This window comes from Notolepis coatsorum, assembly GCF_963971535.1.
Source record: "Notolepis coatsorum genome assembly, chromosome: 1".
NCBI lineage: Eukaryota > Metazoa > Chordata > Actinopteri > Aulopiformes > Paralepididae > Notolepis > Notolepis coatsorum.
Genome location: NC_140165.1, coordinates 238,838,762 through 238,860,656, shown reverse-complemented (window position 1 = coordinate 238,860,656; position 21,895 = coordinate 238,838,762). Strand labels below are relative to the sequence as shown.

Here is a 21,895-nt window from a genome sequence, read left to right as displayed (position 1 = left end):
AGCTGCTTTCTGCCTTCAGTGCAATTAGACCGTAAAACAAAACAGATGGTCAATTATGAGTCGTTGTACAGAATTGACTAATGGTGTGAGGAAGGGAAACACATACATAGGAGGTATCAGTTTTTATATAGTAGTGGGACGGTGAGGATTTGGATTAATTTGAACAAGAATTTGATTACTTTATTCAATGTCAATGTACACAAGGCAATTTAAATGTCTTTTCACATATCCCCCACCTAGTTACATACACACATTCGCCCCACACATAGAGTTCATCAGGGAGGTCAGAGTGCAGCGCCCCTGGAGCGGTTTTGGGGTTCAGTGCCTTGCTCAAGGGCAGATGGTGGGCACTGTAGCTGGAATACGCCCCTTTCGGTCACTGGTCAGTCTCTCTACCTCTAGGCCACCCTACCTCCCCAAGGACCAAACTGGAATGTCATTCATATTTGAAGCACATTATGGAATATTGGGATATGGAATATTATCCCATACTGTTCGAGTATCTCTAATGTTGAAACTAATTGGCTGGACTTTGCAGGTTGCAGAACTGGTCTGTTATCATATATATTCATTGCATTTTTAAAAGACTCAAAATGCTGTGTAGTAAATGGGAGATTAAACTCTGACAAAGATAATTTCACTTCAATTTCTATAAAAGGGAAAGCTGTTGTGGACTACATTGTAACTCCTCACGTTGACTTGAAATCATGCATTGAATTGAGTGTTTATACACCATCTGAACTTGTTGGCTCTGAAGGTGCAAATCTTATTGATATCCATAGTAGATTACCTGACCATTCAGTACTATGCCTACACTTTCAGGCCGGTGACTCAGTTAATATCCAGAGCACGGTTGAACACCTGCAGCAAATCAAACGATGTAATAGACACTTGCCAGCAAATTTTCTTCCCTCTGAGATTTGCCGGGGGGCTCTATAGATGTCATGGAGCTCTTGAATAACGGTCCGGAAAACCAGGAGAATATTGATCTGTTACAAGTATGTAGTTTTCTGCATAAAGAAATTGGTCGACACTGTGCTATAAAAGGCTGTACGCCCAAAAAGTATTATAAGACCAAACAACCTTATTGGAATAATGAATTAAATGGGCTATGGCTTAATTTAAGTGCAGCCGGAAAATATTTTCTAAAATGCAAGGAACAGAGTGTGAGAAGAGACTTACTGAATTAATTTAAAGCTTGTCAAACCAAATTTGATAAGAAACTCAGATTTTTCAAACAACGTTTCAAGAGCGGACAAGCTCTCCATATAGAACAACTACAGGTCAGTAATCCCAGCAATTTTGGAAATAAATAAATAAAACTAGGCCCCAAAAAGAACCAGACAGTCCCAATGGAGATTGTATTGGACAACGGTGAATCATGTTTTGAAACTGAGCAGAGTCTGAAAAAGTGGGAAACAGATTAGTCATTTGTCAAGTATAGCCTACTATTATATACTTGTTTGTGTCTTGTAAGCCCATATGGGCTGGGCATACACCTGTATGTAAGACACGAAAATAAACATCAAATCAAATCAATATAAGGCTGTTCTTGGTAAACTTCCATGGTACATCAGTTACAAGCTTGAATTCATTCAAAACTCCCTCAATCTCAGTTCCAGCACCTGGATCTCAAATTGGCCTCTCTGATCTATTTGTATTGCTGCAAACAAATGACATCCTTGCCACCTGCTGCTCCTGCTTTGATGTGCAGCACTTTTCTACTTCACCTCTGGCCTGTCCCCTCAGTACGGTGAGGTTGATTGTTACCTTTTTATTGTGCTTGTATTTTATTAAGCTGAATTTTATTTTAAAAATGTGGTTGTATGGTATGGTAGTCTACTGACAACTTGTATGTATATTGTGCTTTATGTATATTATACATATATGTATATGTATTGACATAATTCGTGCTTGCCTTCTTGGCCAGATCACCCTCGGAAAAGAGACCTGTCTCAATGGGTTTATTTCTGGTTAAATAAAGGTTTGATAATGTAGGGTCCACACCCCATGCACCCTCTGTATATAGTTTGCCAGTGTGGCAATGAATTCACCACTAGTGAATCAAGAGTGGATACACTAAATACAACAAATCCTCAGATTTCTAGAATGTCCTCACTGAATAATGTACTCTGACAAGTAGTCTTTTATCTTCAGCAATGAGCATTTTGCAGATGGCTTTTACACTGAAAATACTCAATTGTGCCATTACAGAACTACCATCAAAGGGACACACAACTACATTAAATAGGAATTCTGCATGTTCAAGGTTTTACAACCGGTACCATAAAGAGACCAGAGACATAATTACAGTAATAGATCTTTATTTAGGACTAGGTTTCCAGAAAAACAAATATTCACATAAATCAATATGGCAAAACAAAACCTTGGAACCATTATGTCTGGTAAAGATAAGAACAGTGCTTGCCTTTCCTTATCCATAAATGGAAGATCTGAGGCACACGCTTGGGACACATTGGGAATGAATTACCCAGGGCAGCTCCAGGCTTCTCCAGATGTAGGCCCAGAACTTCAGCCAGTTTACAGACCGTTGTTGCCGCACTATTCAAAACAGCCAACACCAGTCTGATAAGCTAACTGACAGGACGGGAGAGGAAGGTCCACCACAGACACACTACTATTAACAGGTGAGAGGACGGCCCTGATCCACAGGTCGTTGTCAGTATGTTTCTAGGAGAGGTAGGGGGACGTATACACACTAGATCTACAGTAAACAGGGAGAGGGTCCAGAGGCTCAGACTAGGGAGTCTGAATCTTCACAGACCAGCTGTAGAACATTCAAGTTAACACAAGATGATTTTCACCATTACAAATAACTTCAATTCACCTTGCAGGTTTAAAAACACACTTGGGGACACATTCTTCACAAGGTTGGACTGCACGATTGAGAGTTCTCCCCGTAGCACGGACGGTCCCGCCACTCTTCACTTACCTTACGGAAGGTCAAGTCCCCTAAAGAGAAGGTCATGCATTCTCTCGGTCACGGTGCTTAAAGAGAAGGAGCAGTTTGTTGTGTACAGTCTCCGCACGGCTACAAGCTTAAATCTAGACCGGGGGGGGGGGGGGGAGAAATAAAGCCAAACAAACTCAGACATGGAAACGAGTGCAATGATTTAGGCATTTTATATACGATCTGATCCAAGGTTCAATCTAAATGTACAGAATATAAATGGGACTTAAGTTAGCCGAGTGTATAACCTTACAAATTATACTTTTTTTTCTTTTCTTTTGTTTGTTGTTTTGTTCCGTTTTGGTTCAAGTTCAGTAATATCCAGACAGACCATTAGAATAGAAATACATGTGCGCATACCGTCAAAAAAAGAAGATATTTAGATATTTACACGATGTGCAAACCACCAATACCACATTGTCCCGACTTGATATTGCTTTTTTTTCTTTTCTCTCTTCTAAAGTCAATGAGAAATCCTGGAAAAACCAAACGAACGAGCCTCACCGTTTTTTTTAAACAGGACAAAAAAAACTGATGAAAATGTTACCCTGAAAAACCAAAATCAAACAAACATCCTCATCACATCGTCGGCATACGATAGTACACACAAATCCAACTCATAATCCATTCATACGTACGGTTAAAAAAAGAAAAATTAAATACGAGTCAAGTCTATGAATTAAGAAACAATGGAAGTGGGCCCCTCCACGTTGCATAAGGCATAGCAGCCGGTGCTGCCCGCGAGAACCAGCCGCCACCCAGCCACTGCGTTACTTCTGAGGTCTATGAAAGGGTTAAATAATTATATCCTAGTCACCGTATTAAGATCAGCAGGAGAACCAATCACACTACACACACAGCGATGAGGGGGGGGGGGGGGGAGGGAGGGAGGACTACGGAAACCTAAAAGAGGGGACAAGAGGAACGGAACGGACACATACATCCCTCGATACGTCACGCAGAAGAATGGTGCCTGTTTTTTTTTTTTTTTTGTCCAGCCTCTGGGGAGAAGGGAGGAGGAGGAAGGTGAGGTTGGTTGTTAAGTCTTGTGTGGCCGCGCGGCTGAGTGTTTTAAGGGGCGCCCTCAGCGGCGGCAGCAGCGGTACAGTCAGTGAGCTGGTTGGTTGGTTGCTTGGTCGGACCGGCGAGCGACGGGGCATCACTTGGTCTTCTCCTCCGAGTGCCTCTGCTGCCGTAGCCGCTTGGCGTAGCTCTGCGCCATGGAGTTGATGAGGGAGCAGACGAAGTAGCACACCATCACCAGCACCACGTTCTCGAACACCCACGACAGCCAGTTCTCGCCCTGCACCACAACACCAGAACAAGTTCAGGTTGTTTTTTATGTCACGTATAAAGTACATGTACATTACAGTGAAATGCTTGGCTCTGTATGAGCCCCCCCCCGAGATAGATAGATACTTTATTAATCCCCTTGGGGAAATTCAGGTATCCAGTAACAGCTCAGGCAGTTAAACAGGCAATAGAGCAATAAAAAAGGACAACCAATACAACAAACAAACAATGAAGGTCAGCTTCATAAAGTAAAAGTTAAAAGAATAAAGTCCAAACCCTATACAAAATATAGAACCTAAAGTACAACCTAAAGTACAAAATGCAAACAATGAGGTACAAAAATGCTAACCTTTTCAAATGCAAAATGAGGTATGGATGTAGTGTAAATATTTTTGTAATAAATAGATAAAATATGGTGTAGTTTTAAAAGTGTCTAAAGTGAATGTTAAAGGTGGGTGTTTGTTAAAGTGAGTGTGTGGATATGTGTGCATTAATTATTAATAAAAATAGCGCCTAGCACAATTTTAGTAGGGTCTGTAGAGGCTGAACCTTTTAACCAATCCCAGTGTACCTGTATACAGTAGTATGTGTGTGCTAGTGAAATCTTCCATTTTGCCAATTCAAAATGTTGTGTTTGTGTGTGTAGTTTCTGCTGTAATAAGTAGCCAGGCCTTCCGTCAGAAACAATGTTCTCCGTGTTCCCCAAATGTCCTTAGACCACATTGAACCTCCACCACATTGAACCTCCACCACATTGAATCGTATTTGTCTATTTTAATGGGTGGCTTCCGAGAAGAGATGTTTAAATGTGCGTCAGTAGTGGGCTATAGTGGATATATTAATAGATACAGTAGATGTTTAAATGTGCGTCAGTAGTGGGCTATAGTGGATATATTAATTAATAGATACAGTAGATGTTTAAATGTGCGTCAGTAGTGGGCTATAGTGGATACATTAATAGATACAGTAGAGTAGATGTTTAAATGTGCATCAGTAGTGAGCTATAGTGGATACATTAATAGATACAGTAGATGTTTAAATGTGCGTCAGTAGTGGGCTATAGTGGATACATTAATAGATACAGTAGATGTTTAAATGTGCATCAGTAGTGGGCTATAGTGGATACATTAATAGATACAGTAGATGTTTAAATGTGCGTCAGTAGTGGGCTATAGTGGATATATTAATAGATACAGTAGATGTTTAAATGTGCATCAGTAGTGAGCTATAGTGGATACATTAATAGATACAGTAGATGTTTAAATGAGCATCAGTAGTGGCCTATAGTGGATACATTAATAGATACAGTAGATGTTTAAATGTGCATCAGTAGTGGGCTATAGTGGATACATTAATAGATACAGTAGAGGTTAGTATGTATGGTTCTTACCGCTGGCTTGCCCTCCCCGGCGCTGTGCAGCTTGCTCCTCTGGGCCTCCAGGTACTGGCTGAAGGGCTTCTGGAGCGCCGGTCCAACTCTGGGCACAGACCTGACACCACAGGCCCAGGCACAACCACACCAAGAGAGACAAAGGACAGAGGGGGAAAGATAGATGGAGAGAAAGTGAAAGAAAAAGAAAGAAAGAGGGGAAGGGGGAATATTAGTTCACTTACCAATGAGGTAGTCTTCCTGACTAAGTGACGCTTTAGAGCCAAAATCCTTTCTCTTTCAGAATAGATTGAAAAAGCAGAACCAGGAGTCCTCTCTCTCTCCCGCTGCTGGGGATCCTAAGTGTTACACCAGGCTCCAGGTATGGAGCTCCCGGCCTCCCCATCCCCTTCACGTGGTGCTCTGAGCAGCAGGCAGGCAGCAGAGCAGAATGAAGCTGAGCTCCTCGAGCCCTGCCTTTATACCCTGCAGGTCTCTATAAGAGCCGGTGTCAGCCTCCTCACAACCAGGAAGTGAGTCGCCATGATGTCATCGCCGCTTACCACTATTGCAGCCTTCTGGGTGGAAAGCCATCTAATCGGGGCGGGCTCGTGCCCTTATATGGTAGGGATGGATTAGCCTCACTGGGGGGGCCAATCATAATGGATACACTGTCCTCAATGCTGTACAGAGTTCTTCACTGTCCCGTCAAGTGGAGTCATGTCGAGGCGGTGGTGAGACAGGTCTACACTGCTGCTTTCAGAAGGACAGGAGCTCATGAGGATGCAATCAAGAGTAAATAAAAACATTTTTCTTTACTGTAATAATAATGTAGACTCTCGAACAATGTTCTGTTCTACACTAATGTAGACTACCTCGTTCCCATCATAGAACAATGTGCTGTTCTCTGTATAATGTAGGCCATCTCGTTCCCATATAGAATGTGCTGTAGTAGTCTACTCTGTATAATGTAGACTCTCGAACAATGTGCTGTTCTTCTCTGTATAATGAAGACTATCTCGTTCCCATATATAATGTGCTGTTCTACTCTGTATAATGAAGACTCTCGTTCCCATATATAATGTGCTGTTCTACTCTGTATAATGAAGACTATCTCGTTCCCATATATAATGTGCTGTTCTACTCTGTATAATGAAGACTATCTCGTTCCCATATATAATGTGCTGTTCTACTCTGTATAATGAAGACTCTCGTTCCCATATATAATGTGCTGTTCTACTCTGTATAATGAAGACTATCTCGTTCCCATATATAATGTGCTGTTCTACTCTGTATAATGAAGACTATCTCGTTCCCATATATAATGTGCTGTTCTACTCTGTATAATGAAGACTATCTCGTTCCCATATAGAATGTGCTGTAGTAGTCTACTCTGTATAATGTAGACGATCTTGTTCCCATCATAGAACAATGGTTATAGGTTATAAAAGTAACCACACCGGGCAAAAACAAACAACCATTGTAGACCAGACTAAGCAAAAAAAATTAAAAAAAGCGAAAGAAAAAAAAGACAATTTACTGAACAGACACCAAAAGGCTTTAACTGAGCTGATCTGAAACAAACCCAGGCCCGTTCTGACTGACTCACCCTGCGTGTTGTTTCTCTCTCTCACTATACATGTAATCAAACAACCTGCCCTGATCCAGCCGTCCTGATTCAGCAACACATCGCACACATCATGGCGAGTCATGTGGGAGAAGCCAGGGACTCTTTTCAAAAGTAGCACACAAGGTTCTTTCCCATGAAATTCAGATAAATCTGAAGGCAAAAAAAACAAACGAGAGACACAGGATATTGAATATCGAGATATGAACGAGATGAAGTCCAATGAGGGCGGAACGAGTCATCTGGTAAAATAACTGAAGAAATTACTAAATCATCAGCGTAAAACAGCTAGTTTGGAGATCATGTGCCTGATGTTATTCCATCATTAGATAGCAATGGAAAAACAGGGTGCAACGTTTACAGTTTGATTATATTTTCTTCTTAAAATGTGTGTTAAATAGCTCTACATTCTGACAGCCATCGCTGATATAGAGTGTTTGGTCAGTAACATGGGTCTCCACTCTGCAGTAAACACAGAATATATTTTCTGGCATCCCTTCCTACTTTATCCAATCAGGAGAGAGAACCAGAGATATTTTATTTATTTCAGGGCCCCTTTTACCGTACTTTTCGCACTATAAGCCGCACCTGAATATAAGCCGCAGCAGCTACATTTAATGATGTGTACATATATAAGCCGCACTGGACTATAAGCCGCAGGTGTTTTAATGTTTAATTACCATATGTAATTAGCATTGGGACACAATACTGTCAGACAAATAACAAGAATTAACTCATTTACAAGTTGTATTAAGTTTAGCAAATAAGGGAACAGATAAATAACATTTCAATGCAGTCAAAAAAGCAATATTTCGATTTTTACATTTTCGGGTTTGATCACGTCGAGTCACATAAGCCGCACCGTTATATAATTATAGTCAGAAAATTACGGTAAGTAAAATATGCTGGCAGATTATTTTACTTGTTTCAAGCACATAATTTGTTTTTATTTCTTATTTTTGTCAGACCATTTTTGCAGTGTGGAGTTCTCGCTCCTGGTTGGATAAAGTGAGAAGAGGATACCAGAACATGTATTTTGTGTTTACTGCAGAGCAGGAGGGACTGTGAGACCAATGTTACTGACCGGACACTCTATACCAATAATGGCTGTCGGAATGTAGAGCTATTATTTCAACATGTAGACCACTTATTTTAACAAAAGAAACACCACTTACATTACTTAAATAATGACAATAGTGTGTGAGTGATGGTTTGTTTTGCCTGAGACCATCCTTAGTGCTTCCTGCTGCCTTGGGGCAGATTCTGTCTCAGTCACAGAGCCCAACCGGCTGAGTCAGAACAGAACACACACTGCATTCTGATAGGACCCCACACGCCTGACCACCAACGCTGCAGCGAAGGATGGCGTGTGAGGAGAGGAAATACCCTTTGTGGGGAATGCAATCACAGACGCACACAGACTAAACACGCACGCATCAGCACAGCCTTTGGACTGGAACGATCACAAATCAGTAGTCATGAACGGCATTTGTAAATTATTTTCAGATGTACGAATTCCTTCCTTCAAGAAACAGGGAGGGGGGGTGATGCCGTTTCCACAGAGGCACCTTTATTTGTTCTCTTGTGCGCTCGCACACATACACAAAGAGACAGGGACACACCTTTACCTTCAGTCATTTAGCGGACGCTTTTGTCCAAAGTGACTGACAGACTGAACAAGTCAGCAGGAGGCGTCGTACACCTCTGGCAGCTAAGGGTCATAGTAACAATAAATGGTAAAGTGCATTTATATATATATAACAGCTTTTATCCAAAGCGCTTTACAATTTGTTCCTCACATTTTACCAATTCACTCATACACCGATGGCAGAGCCATGCAAGGAGTCAACCTGCTCATCAGGAGCAATTAGGGGTTAAGTGTCTTGCTCAAGGACACTTCGACACGCTGCCCGGGAATCGAACCGGGAACCTCGGGATTACCAGACGACTGCTCTACCTCACGAGCCACTGTCGCCCCCCCATATTAACACAAGTAATAGTATAAGTATAGTAGCAGGGTACATAGTGGTAAAAAGACAGTAAGAGTTTTATTGTTTGAAGACACACTTACCCGAGAAGCGACACCATCTGCTCCACTATGTGCTTGCTGAAGGTGATGATAACAAATAGTTTCTGTGGGGGAGACAGTGGGGGAGACAGTGAGAGATCAGGGAGATAAATCAGGTTTCAAGTCATCGTCACGCTCTCGTCTCAGACGGAGCCAGACAGACGTCCAGACATACAGGACGTGGGAACTGAGGCTGCCACTGTACAAAAGACGGGGGGCATTGATAACCGTGACACATGCCCCTCTGGCTGAGACACCATCTACGGGGGGGAGAGGGTGGGACGGGCAGGGGGAGAAGGTCTCAGAAACAAGCCAGGTTTGAATCCTGGTCCGTGGGGGTCTCGTGTGGCTCGGCGGGCGCCAAGGCTGGGGGTCAGAGAGCCGCTGCGGTCATGTAACCCATGGGCTCGGAGCGGCGTGACACACGCTCCCCTGGACAAGCCCAGACAGGATGCGACACGTGAGGTCCGAGAGCGGTTGGAGGCACAACAAAGCCTCCCCCCCCCCGCAGGGTTCTCATCACGGTCCCATTCCATTTCCTACCCTCTCATGTCCACTCCGCGTCCTCCCTAACCCCCCCCCCCCCCCCAGCAGCTCTTTGTCGGAGAGGCTGTGTCGGGTGAGATCATTGGCGGGGGGGGGGGGGGGGTAGGTCTGGCGGTGCGTTAGCTCTTAGGACGACTCACTCGGTCAGTCACAGTCGGCTGGGTCTAGATTAGTCATTGGTGTGGCAGACTCAACAATGCACTTTAAAGAGAGGCTTTATTTGATCTAGTATGTTTAAAATGGTTCCCATTAAAGACTTCTTATAGTCTCTCTCTCCCTCTCTCTCCTTTCATCTGCTGCCACTTCATATGGTTTGGATGCGTCCCAAGACTCAAAACTCATTCCGGAGCCCCCGGTGGAATAGTATGCTAGCAGAAAGAGTGAACCGTAAGTCCACATTTAGGAGTCGCCCACACATGATGAGGAAGAGCTTGATCCAGGCCACCTCAGACATGATTAGTTGGAGAGATTTTATTTTAGAAAAATGTGCTGAATTGTGAAGCAGCGGATAAAAGGTTCCAAGATTGTTGAGGGGACAAGAGATATGTCCTAGAATGCATACCCAGTGGATTAGATTATTATTATTGAAGTGCCATGTTTTATACTTTTTAGGGGGTTAAGATCTGTGCTACTCTTTATAAAATTAAAAAAAATTACTTTTTAATAAATAGTCAAATCCATGACCTCAAGAGTCCCCAAAATAACTACAATAGGCAATATTCCGTTAAATATCACATGTAATCATGATACCTTTGGCCTTTGAATGCCTTAGCAGTACAGTCAAATCCACCGCTCGGCTCAAAGGTGTTTGAATGGACTGGTTACATATCATTTGGTTTATAAAAAGCACCGAGCAGGTCATGCACTTGGACTCATCCAAGGAGTACGGTTAAATATCACCTTCCAAACTTTATGAATGGAGCCTTTTACTTGGCCAGGCTACTTGGACAAATTGACCTTTGTGCTAGTCAGGATGTAGATAATCTTATTGAATTTAACTGAAATAAATGAATTATTTTTTATATATATTATTATAATGACTTCCTTTTTATTTCCTGTGTTTTTCCAATTGACCTTTTCCACTGCCGTGTGTGATATGGATGAAGGCCCATAAGACTAACAAGACAAAACCCCTCTTCTCACACGTGTGTGTATTTAAGATAACATGTTAATAATTTGTTGACACTTGTACCCAAGATTATATTTAATTCTGCAATTGAGAACTTCTAAATGTAACTTCAGAGTGTAAAATGCACGACACGGAAGCCAGGACATTCCTTTTGCCGTTCATCGCTGACAACACTGACATGGCCACTAGTCTGGCATCATCACTCCAATGATATGCTATAATGTATTGCTTGAGGAGGTACATTTCCCCACGTTATCTTAGAAAGGGGACATATTAGGTATCTTTTCATCAATTTTATACAACTTCCTTGAATCTGTGGAGTTTTTTTTTGTGCAAAGAAATGTGTCTAAATCTATCTTTATTTATTTCCCAGCAGCCCTTTATTCTCTTGTATTGTTGTTGGTGGGTGCAACACGCACCCAAGTTTACATTAATAATCTTCTTCCATGCGGCTGGGTGGCGCAGCGGACTAAGCGCTCGGTATCGAATCCGGCTGCTCGAATTGGCAGTCAGCGGGAGGGAAGCCGGTGGGGTGGTATTCTGGTCGTTGTAAACAGCGACTCCTATAGGTCGGTCAGTGCGCCTGCACAGCGAGGGAGGGAGATGGTGAGGGTAGTGTGACCTCCCAGTCCCACACGTTACACCTCACCAATGAGAGTCCACGCTGGCAGGTGAAAAGATGCTGCTGGCTGTCTCCTATGTCTCGGAGGAAGCATCTGATAGACTTCAGGGCTCCCTAGACCGACCAGTGGGGGGCAGATGCGAGCAACGACCAGGAAGGGGAGGGGGGAATTGGCATAACGACTAAATTGGGATGGGAGAAAAACACACAAAAAACAGGAGGAGAAAAAGTGGATCAAAAAATAAATAATCTTCTTCCCTGCCTGGCTAAACTGGGCAGTACATTAAGTAAACAGTGTTCCTGGCTCCAAAAAAACATAACTAATTGATTTATCAAAGCTGATCACCTATTTGACTTAATATTTCCCTTTTCATCAGGGTGAAAAATATATCACATATCAGGTACAGCTCAGCTCAGGTACATATCAGGTTAGGCCTGCCACGATAACACATTTTGCTGGGCGATTAATTGCCCCCAAAAATATCGCGATAAGCGATATTATTGCGACCGGTTAGAGAATTTTTTTGAGACATTTATTTCCCAAAACTTTTATTTTGAAGCCCACCGCTCCGTCTTTTCCGGTGTTTAAGACTTTTATTTTGAAGCCCACCGACCGGACCGGAAGTATTGTTGTGATTATCCTAGCCGACAACTTGTCTCGTCCGGTTCTGTGTTTTTTAGTTTTAACGTTAGCTACTAACGTTAGATGCAGCTACTACAGGCAATCAACGATGAGGAGGAAGCGTCAAAGCAGTATATAATAGAATAGCTGTGGTGCGTAGGCACTGCAGCACGACTCGAAAACGACCTGTTATAATAAATTAATTCATGTTTAACTTGTCCCCGTCTCCAGTCCTTTGACTAGCCCCACCCGTTCATTGTAAACAATGATGCATGTAATTGTATTAACGTTATTCTGTGTTATTCTAACGTTACACTACAAATAACGCTACTTGGTTAAAAGGAGCAACACTATTGAGAAATGTAGTTAAGCTATGTAGCGTTGCCCCACGGAGCTCCTGTGCTGTGCTCTGTAGTAAAGCCAGCGGCCCGCCTCCGAACACGGACAGTGACTGACAAGGGGCACTGGTTCCGCCTCATTAAAACAAACGCGCAAATAGCAATTAATCGCGCCCGTCAAAATCATTGCATTCATTTTAATTATCGCGGCAATTAATCGATTTATTGCTTATGGCGGCAGGCCAATATATCAGGTACAGCCAAAAATTTAATTATGCTAGCTCCATGATATATATATATACATATTGTTTTTAAGTGATGTGAATGAATGATGAATATTATGTATTGTTTAGTCATCATATACATTGAGGTCAGATGTCGGTGAAAACCCAAAGAGAAAAGACCCGAGATATAAAATGAAAAACCGTATATACTATCCTGTATTTAGTATATTCCTGAGAGATACGAATGTCCGCCCCATTTCCTGACCATCTTGTCTAATGACTATCATAGTGGTGATACCCCAGAGAAGTGGGCTTAGGACCAGAAGGTGGTTCTGATCCCTGGACCAGCTGGGTAAACAGGCAGCGCTGGCCCGCCTTCTAAATCTACCATGGAGCTCCTGCTGCTGCAGTTAAGCTGCTCAGTCACAAGCAGCACAGGATTATAACCGTACTGGTGCATCTAATGTGTGCGTACTGGTGCGTCTAATGTGTGCGTACTGGTGTCTCTAATGTGAGCGTACTGGTGTCTCTAATGTGAGCGTACTGGTGTGTCTAATGTGAGCGTACTGGTGTGTCTAATGTGAGCGTACTGGTGTGTCTAATGTGCGTGTACTGGTGCGTCTAATGTGCGCGTACTGGTGCGTCTAATGTGCGCATACTGGTGTGTCTAATGTGCGCATACTGGTGCGTCTAATGTGTGTGTACTGGTGCGTCTAATGTGCGCGTACTGGTGTCTCTAATGTGAGCGTACTGGTGTCTCTAATGTGCGCGTACTGGTGTGTCTAATGTGAGCGTACTGGTGTGTCTAATGTGAGCGTACTGGTGTGTCTAATGTGAGCGTACTGGTGCGTCTAATGTGAGCGTACTGGTGTGTCTAATGTGCGCGTACTGGTGTGTCTAATGTGAGCGTGCTGGTGTGTCTAATGTGAGCGTGCTGGTGTGTCTAATGTGAGCGTGCTGCTGATGTGTCTAATATGTGTGTACTGGTGTGTCTAATGTGAGCGTGCTGGTGTGTCTAATGTGCGCGTGCTGGTGTGTCTAATGTGAGCGTGCTGGTGTGTCTAATGTGAGCGTGCTGGTGCGTCTAATGTGTGTACTGATGTGTCTAATGTGCGCGTACTGGTGTGTCTAATGTGCGCGTGCTGGTGTGTCTAATGTGAGCGTGCTGGTGTGTCTAATGTGTGTGTACTGGTGTGTCTAATGTGCGCGTACTGGTGTGTCTAATGTGCGCGTACTGATGTGTCTAATGTGAGCGTGCTGGTGTGTCTAATGTGAGCGTGCTGCTGATGTGTCTAATATGTGTGTACTGGTGTGTCTAATGTGAGCGTGCTGGTGTGTCTAATGTGCGCGTGCTGGTGTGTAATGTGTGTACTGATGTGTCTAATGTGCGAGTGCTGGTGTGTCTAATGTGCGCGTGCTGGTGTGTCTAATGTGCGCGTGCTGGTGTGTCTAATGTGAGCGTGCTGGTGTGTCTAATGTGCGCGTGCTGGTGTGTCTAATGTGTGTGTACTGGTGTGTCTAATGTGTGTGTACTGGTGTGTCTAATGTGTGTGTACTGGTGTGTCTAATGTGAGCGTGCTGGTGTGTCTAATGTGCGTGTACTGGTGTGTCTAATGTGCGTGTACTGGTGTGTCTAATGTGAGCGTGCTGGTGTGTCTAATGTGTGTGTACTGGTGTGTCTAATGTGTGTGTACTGGTGTGTCTAATGTGTGTGTACTGGTGTGTCTAATGTGAGCGTGCTGGTGTGTCTAATGTGCGCGTACTGGTGTGTCTAATGTGTGTGTACTGGTGTGTCTAATGTGCGCGTACTGGTGTGTCTAATGTGAGCGTGCTGGTGTGTCTAATGTGTGTGTACTGGTGTGTCTAATGTGCGTGTACTGGTGTGTCTAATGTGCGCGTACTGGTGTGTCTAATGTGTGTGTACTGGTGTGTCTAATGTGCGCGTACTGGTGTGTCTAATGTGCGCGTACTGGTGTGTCTAATGTGTGTGTACTGGTGTGTCTAATGCGTGTGTATTGGTGTGTCTAATGTGCACGTACTGGTGTGTCTAATGTGCGCATACTGATGTGTAATGTGTGTGTACTGATGTGTCTAATGTGAGCGTATTGGTGTCTCTAATGTGCGCGTACTGGTGCGTCTAATGTACGCGTACTGATGTGTAATGTGTGTGTACTGATGTGTCTAATGTGCGCGTATTGGTGTCTCTAATGTGCGCATACTGGTGTCTAATGTGCGCGTACTGGTGCGTCTAATGTGCGCGTACTGATGTGTAATGTGTGTGTACTGATGTGTCTAATGTGCGCGTATTGGTGTCTCTAATGTGCGCGTACTGGTGTGTCTAATGTGCGCGTACTGGTGTGTCTAATGTGCGCATGCTGGTGTGTCTAATGTGCGCGTACTGGTGTGTCTAATGTGCGCGTACTGGTGTGTCTAATGTGCGCGTACTGGTGTGTCTAATGTGCGTGTTTGTAAGCTTTACGTCTCCTGCAACCACTTCATAGTTGCACTATGGCAGATTGGCACCCTGTGGTTGTGAGAGGTAACGACACCTTGTTTAAACATGGTGGATAAGAGAAAACAATAACAAAAATACATTTATTCAAGAAAGGTAACTGGGCACCGTTTTACATTTGTGTCGTTCACGTTTTATGCTCTCGAGATGAGACCCTGGCCTTTTACAGATTTCGCTGCACTCGCCGTGCCTGACCAGAACCGCTTGTATGGGCAGGCCTTGCCGTCTTCTCTTGTTCAGACCAAACCTGGTCCAACTGCGTGACTTCACTTACTAAAGAAGTGAGATTTTACATATACTTTGAAGAACAAGGAGGACGTATTTCTTAGAACTTGGGAACCTCTCATGGACCTCCGATTATCCACCAACCTCCATGTGCCATGCCTTGATTACTTATGTTATATTTTATTTGATTATATTTCATCTTTTTATTTAATTGTATTTGTTACTTGAATTATTGTAAAAAAAATTAAATCTATAAAAAGATAATAAAAAATAAAAAAAAGTAGTGATATTTCTTTCATGGAGAAGTTCCAAAAGGATGAAACCAGAAAGCACTGTACCTGTATGTGCATCTTGACGATGGCTTTGCCAATCAGCGTGGCTCCAAAGAAGGTCCAGAAGGGCACCAGGAAGTGTCCGCAGGTGATCCCAGCCAGGTCAAACAGAGGGTTGGGGATCTGAACCACAAACAATCCATCAACGTTCAGCTCAACTTCAACACACACATGAGTTGCTCTGGATGAGAAATTTCTCAAATGTGAAATATAGACAATAACATTTATAGAAAAGGAAAAATAAGAAATAATAATAGAGATGTTTTAATTCTAGGGACTCTGCTGGCTAGATATGATAACTGGTCATACATATGATAACTGGTAATACACTTTCTGTTGTGAAAATCTTCACACCGATGTCAACTTACTGAAGCACAAGCCAGGATCCCGAAGAATCCCACTTTCTGCACCATGTTCTGAACTCCCATCTTTGCTCTTGTGACAAAGTCCTGCAAAAATAGTTGAACACAGGTCAACATCACAATCTCTACGATAATCAAAGACACATCTACGTGTCTTTCATTATTTGGAGACTTTGATACCGTAAGCAGTATGTGGTGCAATAAATGTCAAGCATCTAAATGCGATCTCAGATCTTTCTCTCTTGGCAACCCTACGAGTGAATAATCTCTGGCAGAGGAGTGATGGGCTCTTCCGTCTTTTGATCCCAGTTCCAACCACGCGAGTCTGTGGCTTTATGGTGCAGATCACAGACCATGCATGTCTGTGGTTTCATGGTGGATATCAGACCATGCAGGAGGTAACTCAATAGGCACAAAACCAAACATCTCACCAGTTAATTGGGGCAGTTAAAATAAAACTAGCAACAATTTAAGATTGGATTTTTGTCTCAGTCATTTGATTGAAACGTTCACCAACTTGCACACAATGATGCCTTTAGGGGCAAGAAGAAATTAATAAGCAAAAAAAAATAAAGTCTTACACCAACATTCCTATCAAATCGGTTAGCATCAGACACACATAATCACCACAGAGAACTGTTATAATAATCATGGTAGTCAGCTGGGATCTGTTCAGCTAGCAAATGTATCAGTATTGTTAACACTTTGGCTGCCATGAAACGTGTTTAGACGTCATTGCCGGCCATGCTCAAGTTGCCGGAGGACGCTGTACAGCGTCCTTATATCAATATTTCAAAAATCTGCGATCGGATTCATATGTCCCCTCCGCTGGCCTGAGATCCACCAGGAGGACCCACTGAGCTCTCTGGCGGTTCAGGAGCGCCATCTGGTGGCCGATCGGCGCAATCGCTTAAACAGGAAGTGGCATAGAGGTTGTGCTGGACGTCCGTATTACTTCCGGGCACTCGCTATAGGTCCCGGCATTCTAGCTCGTCACAATACACAGTGATCGATTGCCAATAACTCGATAAACAACATGATTTGGACGTATATACCATTATACAAGCTGGAGATGGACCGGGTAAATCTACATCCCATAATGATAAGATTTCTACTCTACGATGATCGCCCAACGGCGCGCGGAGACTGGGGTGAGTTTTAGCGTGTAACGTTACCGTCTTCGATACTAACTGCTATTATCAACATTTGACCCACATTAGATGATTGGTATAACGCTGCCCACGGAATTATAAACGCCCCCCTAGCCCATCCGGTCAACATCAGATGACGTGTAGTAACTTCTAGAAGTACGTCTAGTTGGAATTTTTTATATCGCGCTGATTGCCATAAAACTGTATTGCATCATCAATATAATGCATTTGGGGCTATATATCACGTTCTGGAGAAAGCTGCAGAAAGAGATGAAAACATACTTATACATTAGACCATACTTTACTATGAATATGTGAATGAAAAAGTTTAACGTTGCTACACAATGAACAATACATATAGGACTTTGAATGGGCCCTAATAATGGCAATGTAGCAATAGAATGTAAAAAGTTATAGCCATGCAAAGAAGGGGTACTTCTCCATAGACAAATAGAGCCGGCAACCTATGGTATATCATGAATTTAACCCAAGGCAACCAAAGTGTTAAGAATATTGAATATTAATAATAGTTTAGTGAGATATTAACGATACGCACATTGACAATGGGTACTGGGTTATGTACAGAACATGATTGAACATGACAAACAACCCCATGCCCCATGTATATATCATGTATAATTATGTTTTCTTGGCATCTTACTAATTATAGCCCATATATGCCTAATGAAATAATGACTGATGAGTTTCACCCGTCTACTCCCAGAGTGACGTCATGCAACAGGTGCCAAGTCTATATATTGACGGAATGAACATGTGTTTTATAGTGTGACTTGAAAGGAATGATTTTAGTTGATTGTTTAACAAAGAGTCCAGGACTTTTTCTAAGCAGGGTCATTTGGAGATTGAGTGGTAATTATTTAAAACATCTCCATCGCCTCCTTTATGCAAAGGAATCGCATGGGCCGTTTACCAAACATTAGGAAATCTGCCTGTTAAGATGGAAAGATTAAATATATGCTTTAATTGCTCAGTGATAATTGGAGCGGACAGCTTTAGAAAAAAAAGGAATCCAATTTGTCCTTCAGTTAAACTCCTGGTATTAATGGCTTGTGATGCTTTAAGTACACCATGAGGAGAAGGGCTGAAAGGGGAACTGAGAAGCACGGTTTATGGCGCATACACAATCATCATTAACAAGAGGCCCGGAGGAAACCTTTTCAAATAAATGTTCGGCAAAATGTTTGTTAAAGGCTATAGGCACATTTAATTCTTATCAGAAACCAAACAGTCATCAAAATGAGTATGTGTGGGTAGTGAATTAGTGGTTTTGATTTAGTTTGAGTATACTATTTTCCGAAAAGGTAGCTGGGTTTGAGAATGACCTAGTCATTTGGTCTAAATAATAATCTGACACAGCAGAAGTACATTTCTTTCCGATTCGTTTAAATAATAGCCTCCAGAGCGTCTGGCACGAGACCAGGCACTATTCCTTTCTTTAAACAAAGCCCATAGCTCACATGAGAACCAGGGAGTTACTCTGAGTTTCCTGAATGGAGCATGTTTAATCAACAATTGAAATAAAGGTTTCTGTACACTTAAAAAAAAAACAATAGTCCAGTGCCACATGAACATCCGGAATCTCAGACGCACAGTGCGAGAGTAAAATTTGGTTCCTCATCACACAGAATGGGCGTTTGGTTAACTAGTTCCTCAATATTTCGGTCAAGACAATAGAGGACCAAAGGCTTTATCCCAGAAGTGATGACATGATGCTGAAGCCTCCACGGAGAAGCGAGAGCAGATCACCGGGACGTTTCACGTGACTATCATGATTTCCCCTTCTGCTGACTCAGCATCTGATCTCAGTGGTTGCCAGTCACGTCAGAACGGCTCCATGACAACACCGCCTGTCCTTCAAATTAGAGGATGGTGAAAAGAGAGGGGAGGGAGGGGGGCGAGCGAGGGAGGGAGGGGGGTAAGCGGGGCCTCGGGATGATTAAAGGGGGTGTTGTGTTGTGGGTGACTCACTCCCCAGCAGGCCGTTTACTGGAAGTGCAGGGAGGGAGGGGCTTTCACCGAAGTCACATGACCCAGGGACCAATCAGGTGGACAAGAGGCAGGGGTCAGCTGTGCTTCACAGGGGTGCAGGCCATACCATATGGTCAAATTTGAGAAGGGGTGGGCGAGAGGAGTATAAATAGCCATGCTAATAATATTGAACCAAGTATAGGGATAGGACTTGCGCAGCCTAACTATTGTGAGCAAAGCCTCCTCGTGCACCTTCATCAATGTGAGGATGGGTTTGTCAGCACAGAGAGGAAACAGGCAGCGTTCCCACAGGCTTTAGGGTGTTGCTGGAGGTGAGAGGCCAGGAGAGAGAGGTGAGAATGGGGAGCATGCAACCCGATGAGGCCATTTAAATGTCATACGATCAGTGTTGGAGCCGAGAGACTTCACAACGCTGATTTATTTTGCACGTAATCCCACACAAACTCTATAAAACAGTTTTGCACACATTAATTTAGCTCGACAGTTACAGTATTAAGAGTAAATTAGTTTGAATATGGCCACCAGTGATGTCATCGGGGACGTTGAATCCCTGTGATGTGTTAATTACAGCTCAATGAAATGATGTAGATGAGAAAATAGCTAAACCTTGTCTTATAGGGACTGCTACCTCATCATTTCATTGAGCTGTAATCAACAGGATTCAATGTCCCCGATGACATCATTGGTGGCCATATTCAAACTAATTTACTCTCAATAACTGTCAAACCAAATGAATGTGTGCAAAACTGTTTAGAGTTTTTGGATTTGTGGGATTATGTGCAAAATGGTGAAGTGCCCCGTTAAGAGTAGCAGGCAATGTAGGAAGACGATGCTCGACAGGTTCTCTGTGTGTTTATCACCGCGGTGTGCCGCCGCAAATATGAGTGGGGAAACAACACTCTTAACCCTTTCACTGCCACATGACAGAAGGTTAACCCTTTACTATCGCACAACCGACGGTTGCCAACTGTTGTGTGGCAGTGAAAGGGTTAACCTTCTGTGTATTTTCGCAGTAAGACATGTCTGTGTCCAGAGAGGGTGTAGTGGTTAAGACCCCCCACCAGTAAGACATGTCTGTGTCCAGAGAGGGTGTAGTGGTTAAGACCCCCCACCAGTCAAGTCAAGTCAAGAGTTTTAATTGTCACGGCATACAGGTATACAATGAAATGCGGGTGGTCTTGCCCGCAACGATGTGCAATACAGTGGTACATATAATAGAATCAAAAGAAGAAACAACATTGTGCAGTAACAGGTAGCAGGTAACATGGAGCGACATCTCGGTATCTGTACATAGTTATTTACAGCGCATGTGTGACATGCTAGTTAGCTTTGGTAGTGCAATACACTGTTCCTGTTATTCTAATTTAAAGTGTCCTTTCCTTTGGCCATAAGTGTGCGTGTGTGCGACATGAGTGTGTGCCCGCTCATGTTAAAGTGTTAAGTGGCTGCTCGTGTGTGAGCGTGCACAGTGTGCGTGTCGTGTGTGTGTTCATGTGTGCTTGTGTGTGGACAGTTCAATGTTCTGAGCACTCAATGTACATTGTTCATGGCTCTGATGGCCTGGGGGAAGAAGCTGAGCCTAAGCCGCTCTGTCCTAGTAGCTGGGATTTGCAGGCGTCTGCCTGACCTCAGCAGCTGAAACAGGCTGTTATTGGGGTGGTGAGGGTCTTTCATTATCCTGCAGGCTCTGGATTTGCACCTCTTGTTGTATAGAACCTGCAGGGGGGGTAGTGCAATACCCGTGGTACGCTCGGCTGAGCGCACCACTTTCTGTAGGGCCTTCTTGTCCTGTGCCGTGCTGTTTCCATACCAGGCAGTGATGTTTCCGGTCAGGATGCTCTCTACAGCTCCTGAGTAGAAGGACTGGAGTATCTTCCCCGATACTCTGAACTTCCTTAACTGTCTCAGGTGGTAGAGACGCTGTTTCGCCTTCTTTACTACTGTGCCTATGTGTGTTGACCATGTCAGGTCCTCTGAGATGTGGACCCCCAGGTACTTGAAGCTGCTCACCCTGTCCACGGTAGCCCCGTTTATCATCAGTGGTGTGTGTGTCTCCTGCTGTCCTCTCCTATAATCCACGATCAGTTCCTTGGTTTTGCCAATGTTCAGGAGCAGGCTGTTGTCCTGGCACCAGCGTTCCAGTACCTCAACCTCCTCCCGGTAGGCCTTCTCGTCGTTGTCCGAGATCAGCCCCACCACCACCGTGTCATCTGCGAACTTCACGCTGAACTTGGCCACACAGTCGTGTGTGTAGAGTGAGTACAGCAGGGGGCTCAGAACACAGCCCTGGGGGGACCCGATGCTCAGGGTGATGGTGTTGGAGGTCTGACCCCCCACCCTGACCGCCTGGGGTCTTTCGCTCAGAAAGTCCAGTACCCAGGCGCTCAGGGCGGAGCTCAGACCTAGCTCGATCAGCTTGTCCACCAGTCTGGTGGGGACTATGGTGTTGAACGCTGAGCTGTAGTCAATGAACAACAGTCTCACATAGCCCCCC

At 43.7% G+C, this 21,895-nt stretch overlaps 2 protein-coding genes across 4 annotated transcripts in view; one reads left to right on the top strand and one right to left on the bottom strand.

Moving 5' to 3' along the window:
* The window catches only part of tubd1 (tubulin, delta 1), a 43,836-nt gene extending 37,762 nt beyond the window's left edge, over positions 1-6,074 (top strand). Inside the window, exon 9 of the transcript XR_014620599.1 lies at positions 5,938-6,074. The gene's annotated coding sequence lies outside the window, so the exon portion shown is untranslated. The remainder of the gene's footprint in view (positions 1-5,937) is intronic.
* The window catches only part of vmp1 (vacuole membrane protein 1), a 63,898-nt gene continuing 45,131 nt past the window's right edge, over positions 3,129-21,895 (bottom strand). For all 3 annotated transcript variants that reach the window (XM_084331164.1, XM_084331165.1, XM_084331166.1), the window contains exons 8-12: positions 16,247-16,327; positions 15,885-16,001; positions 9,332-9,393; positions 5,655-5,754; positions 3,129-4,274 (exon numbers count right to left, since the gene is read on the bottom strand). In XM_084331164.1, the coding sequence (XP_084187290.1) occupies positions 4,131-4,274; positions 5,655-5,754; positions 9,332-9,393; positions 15,885-16,001; positions 16,247-16,327 (504 nt within the window). In that variant the 3' untranslated portion in view covers positions 3,129-4,130. The remainder of the gene's footprint in view (positions 4,275-5,654; positions 5,755-9,331; positions 9,394-15,884; positions 16,002-16,246; positions 16,328-21,895) is intronic.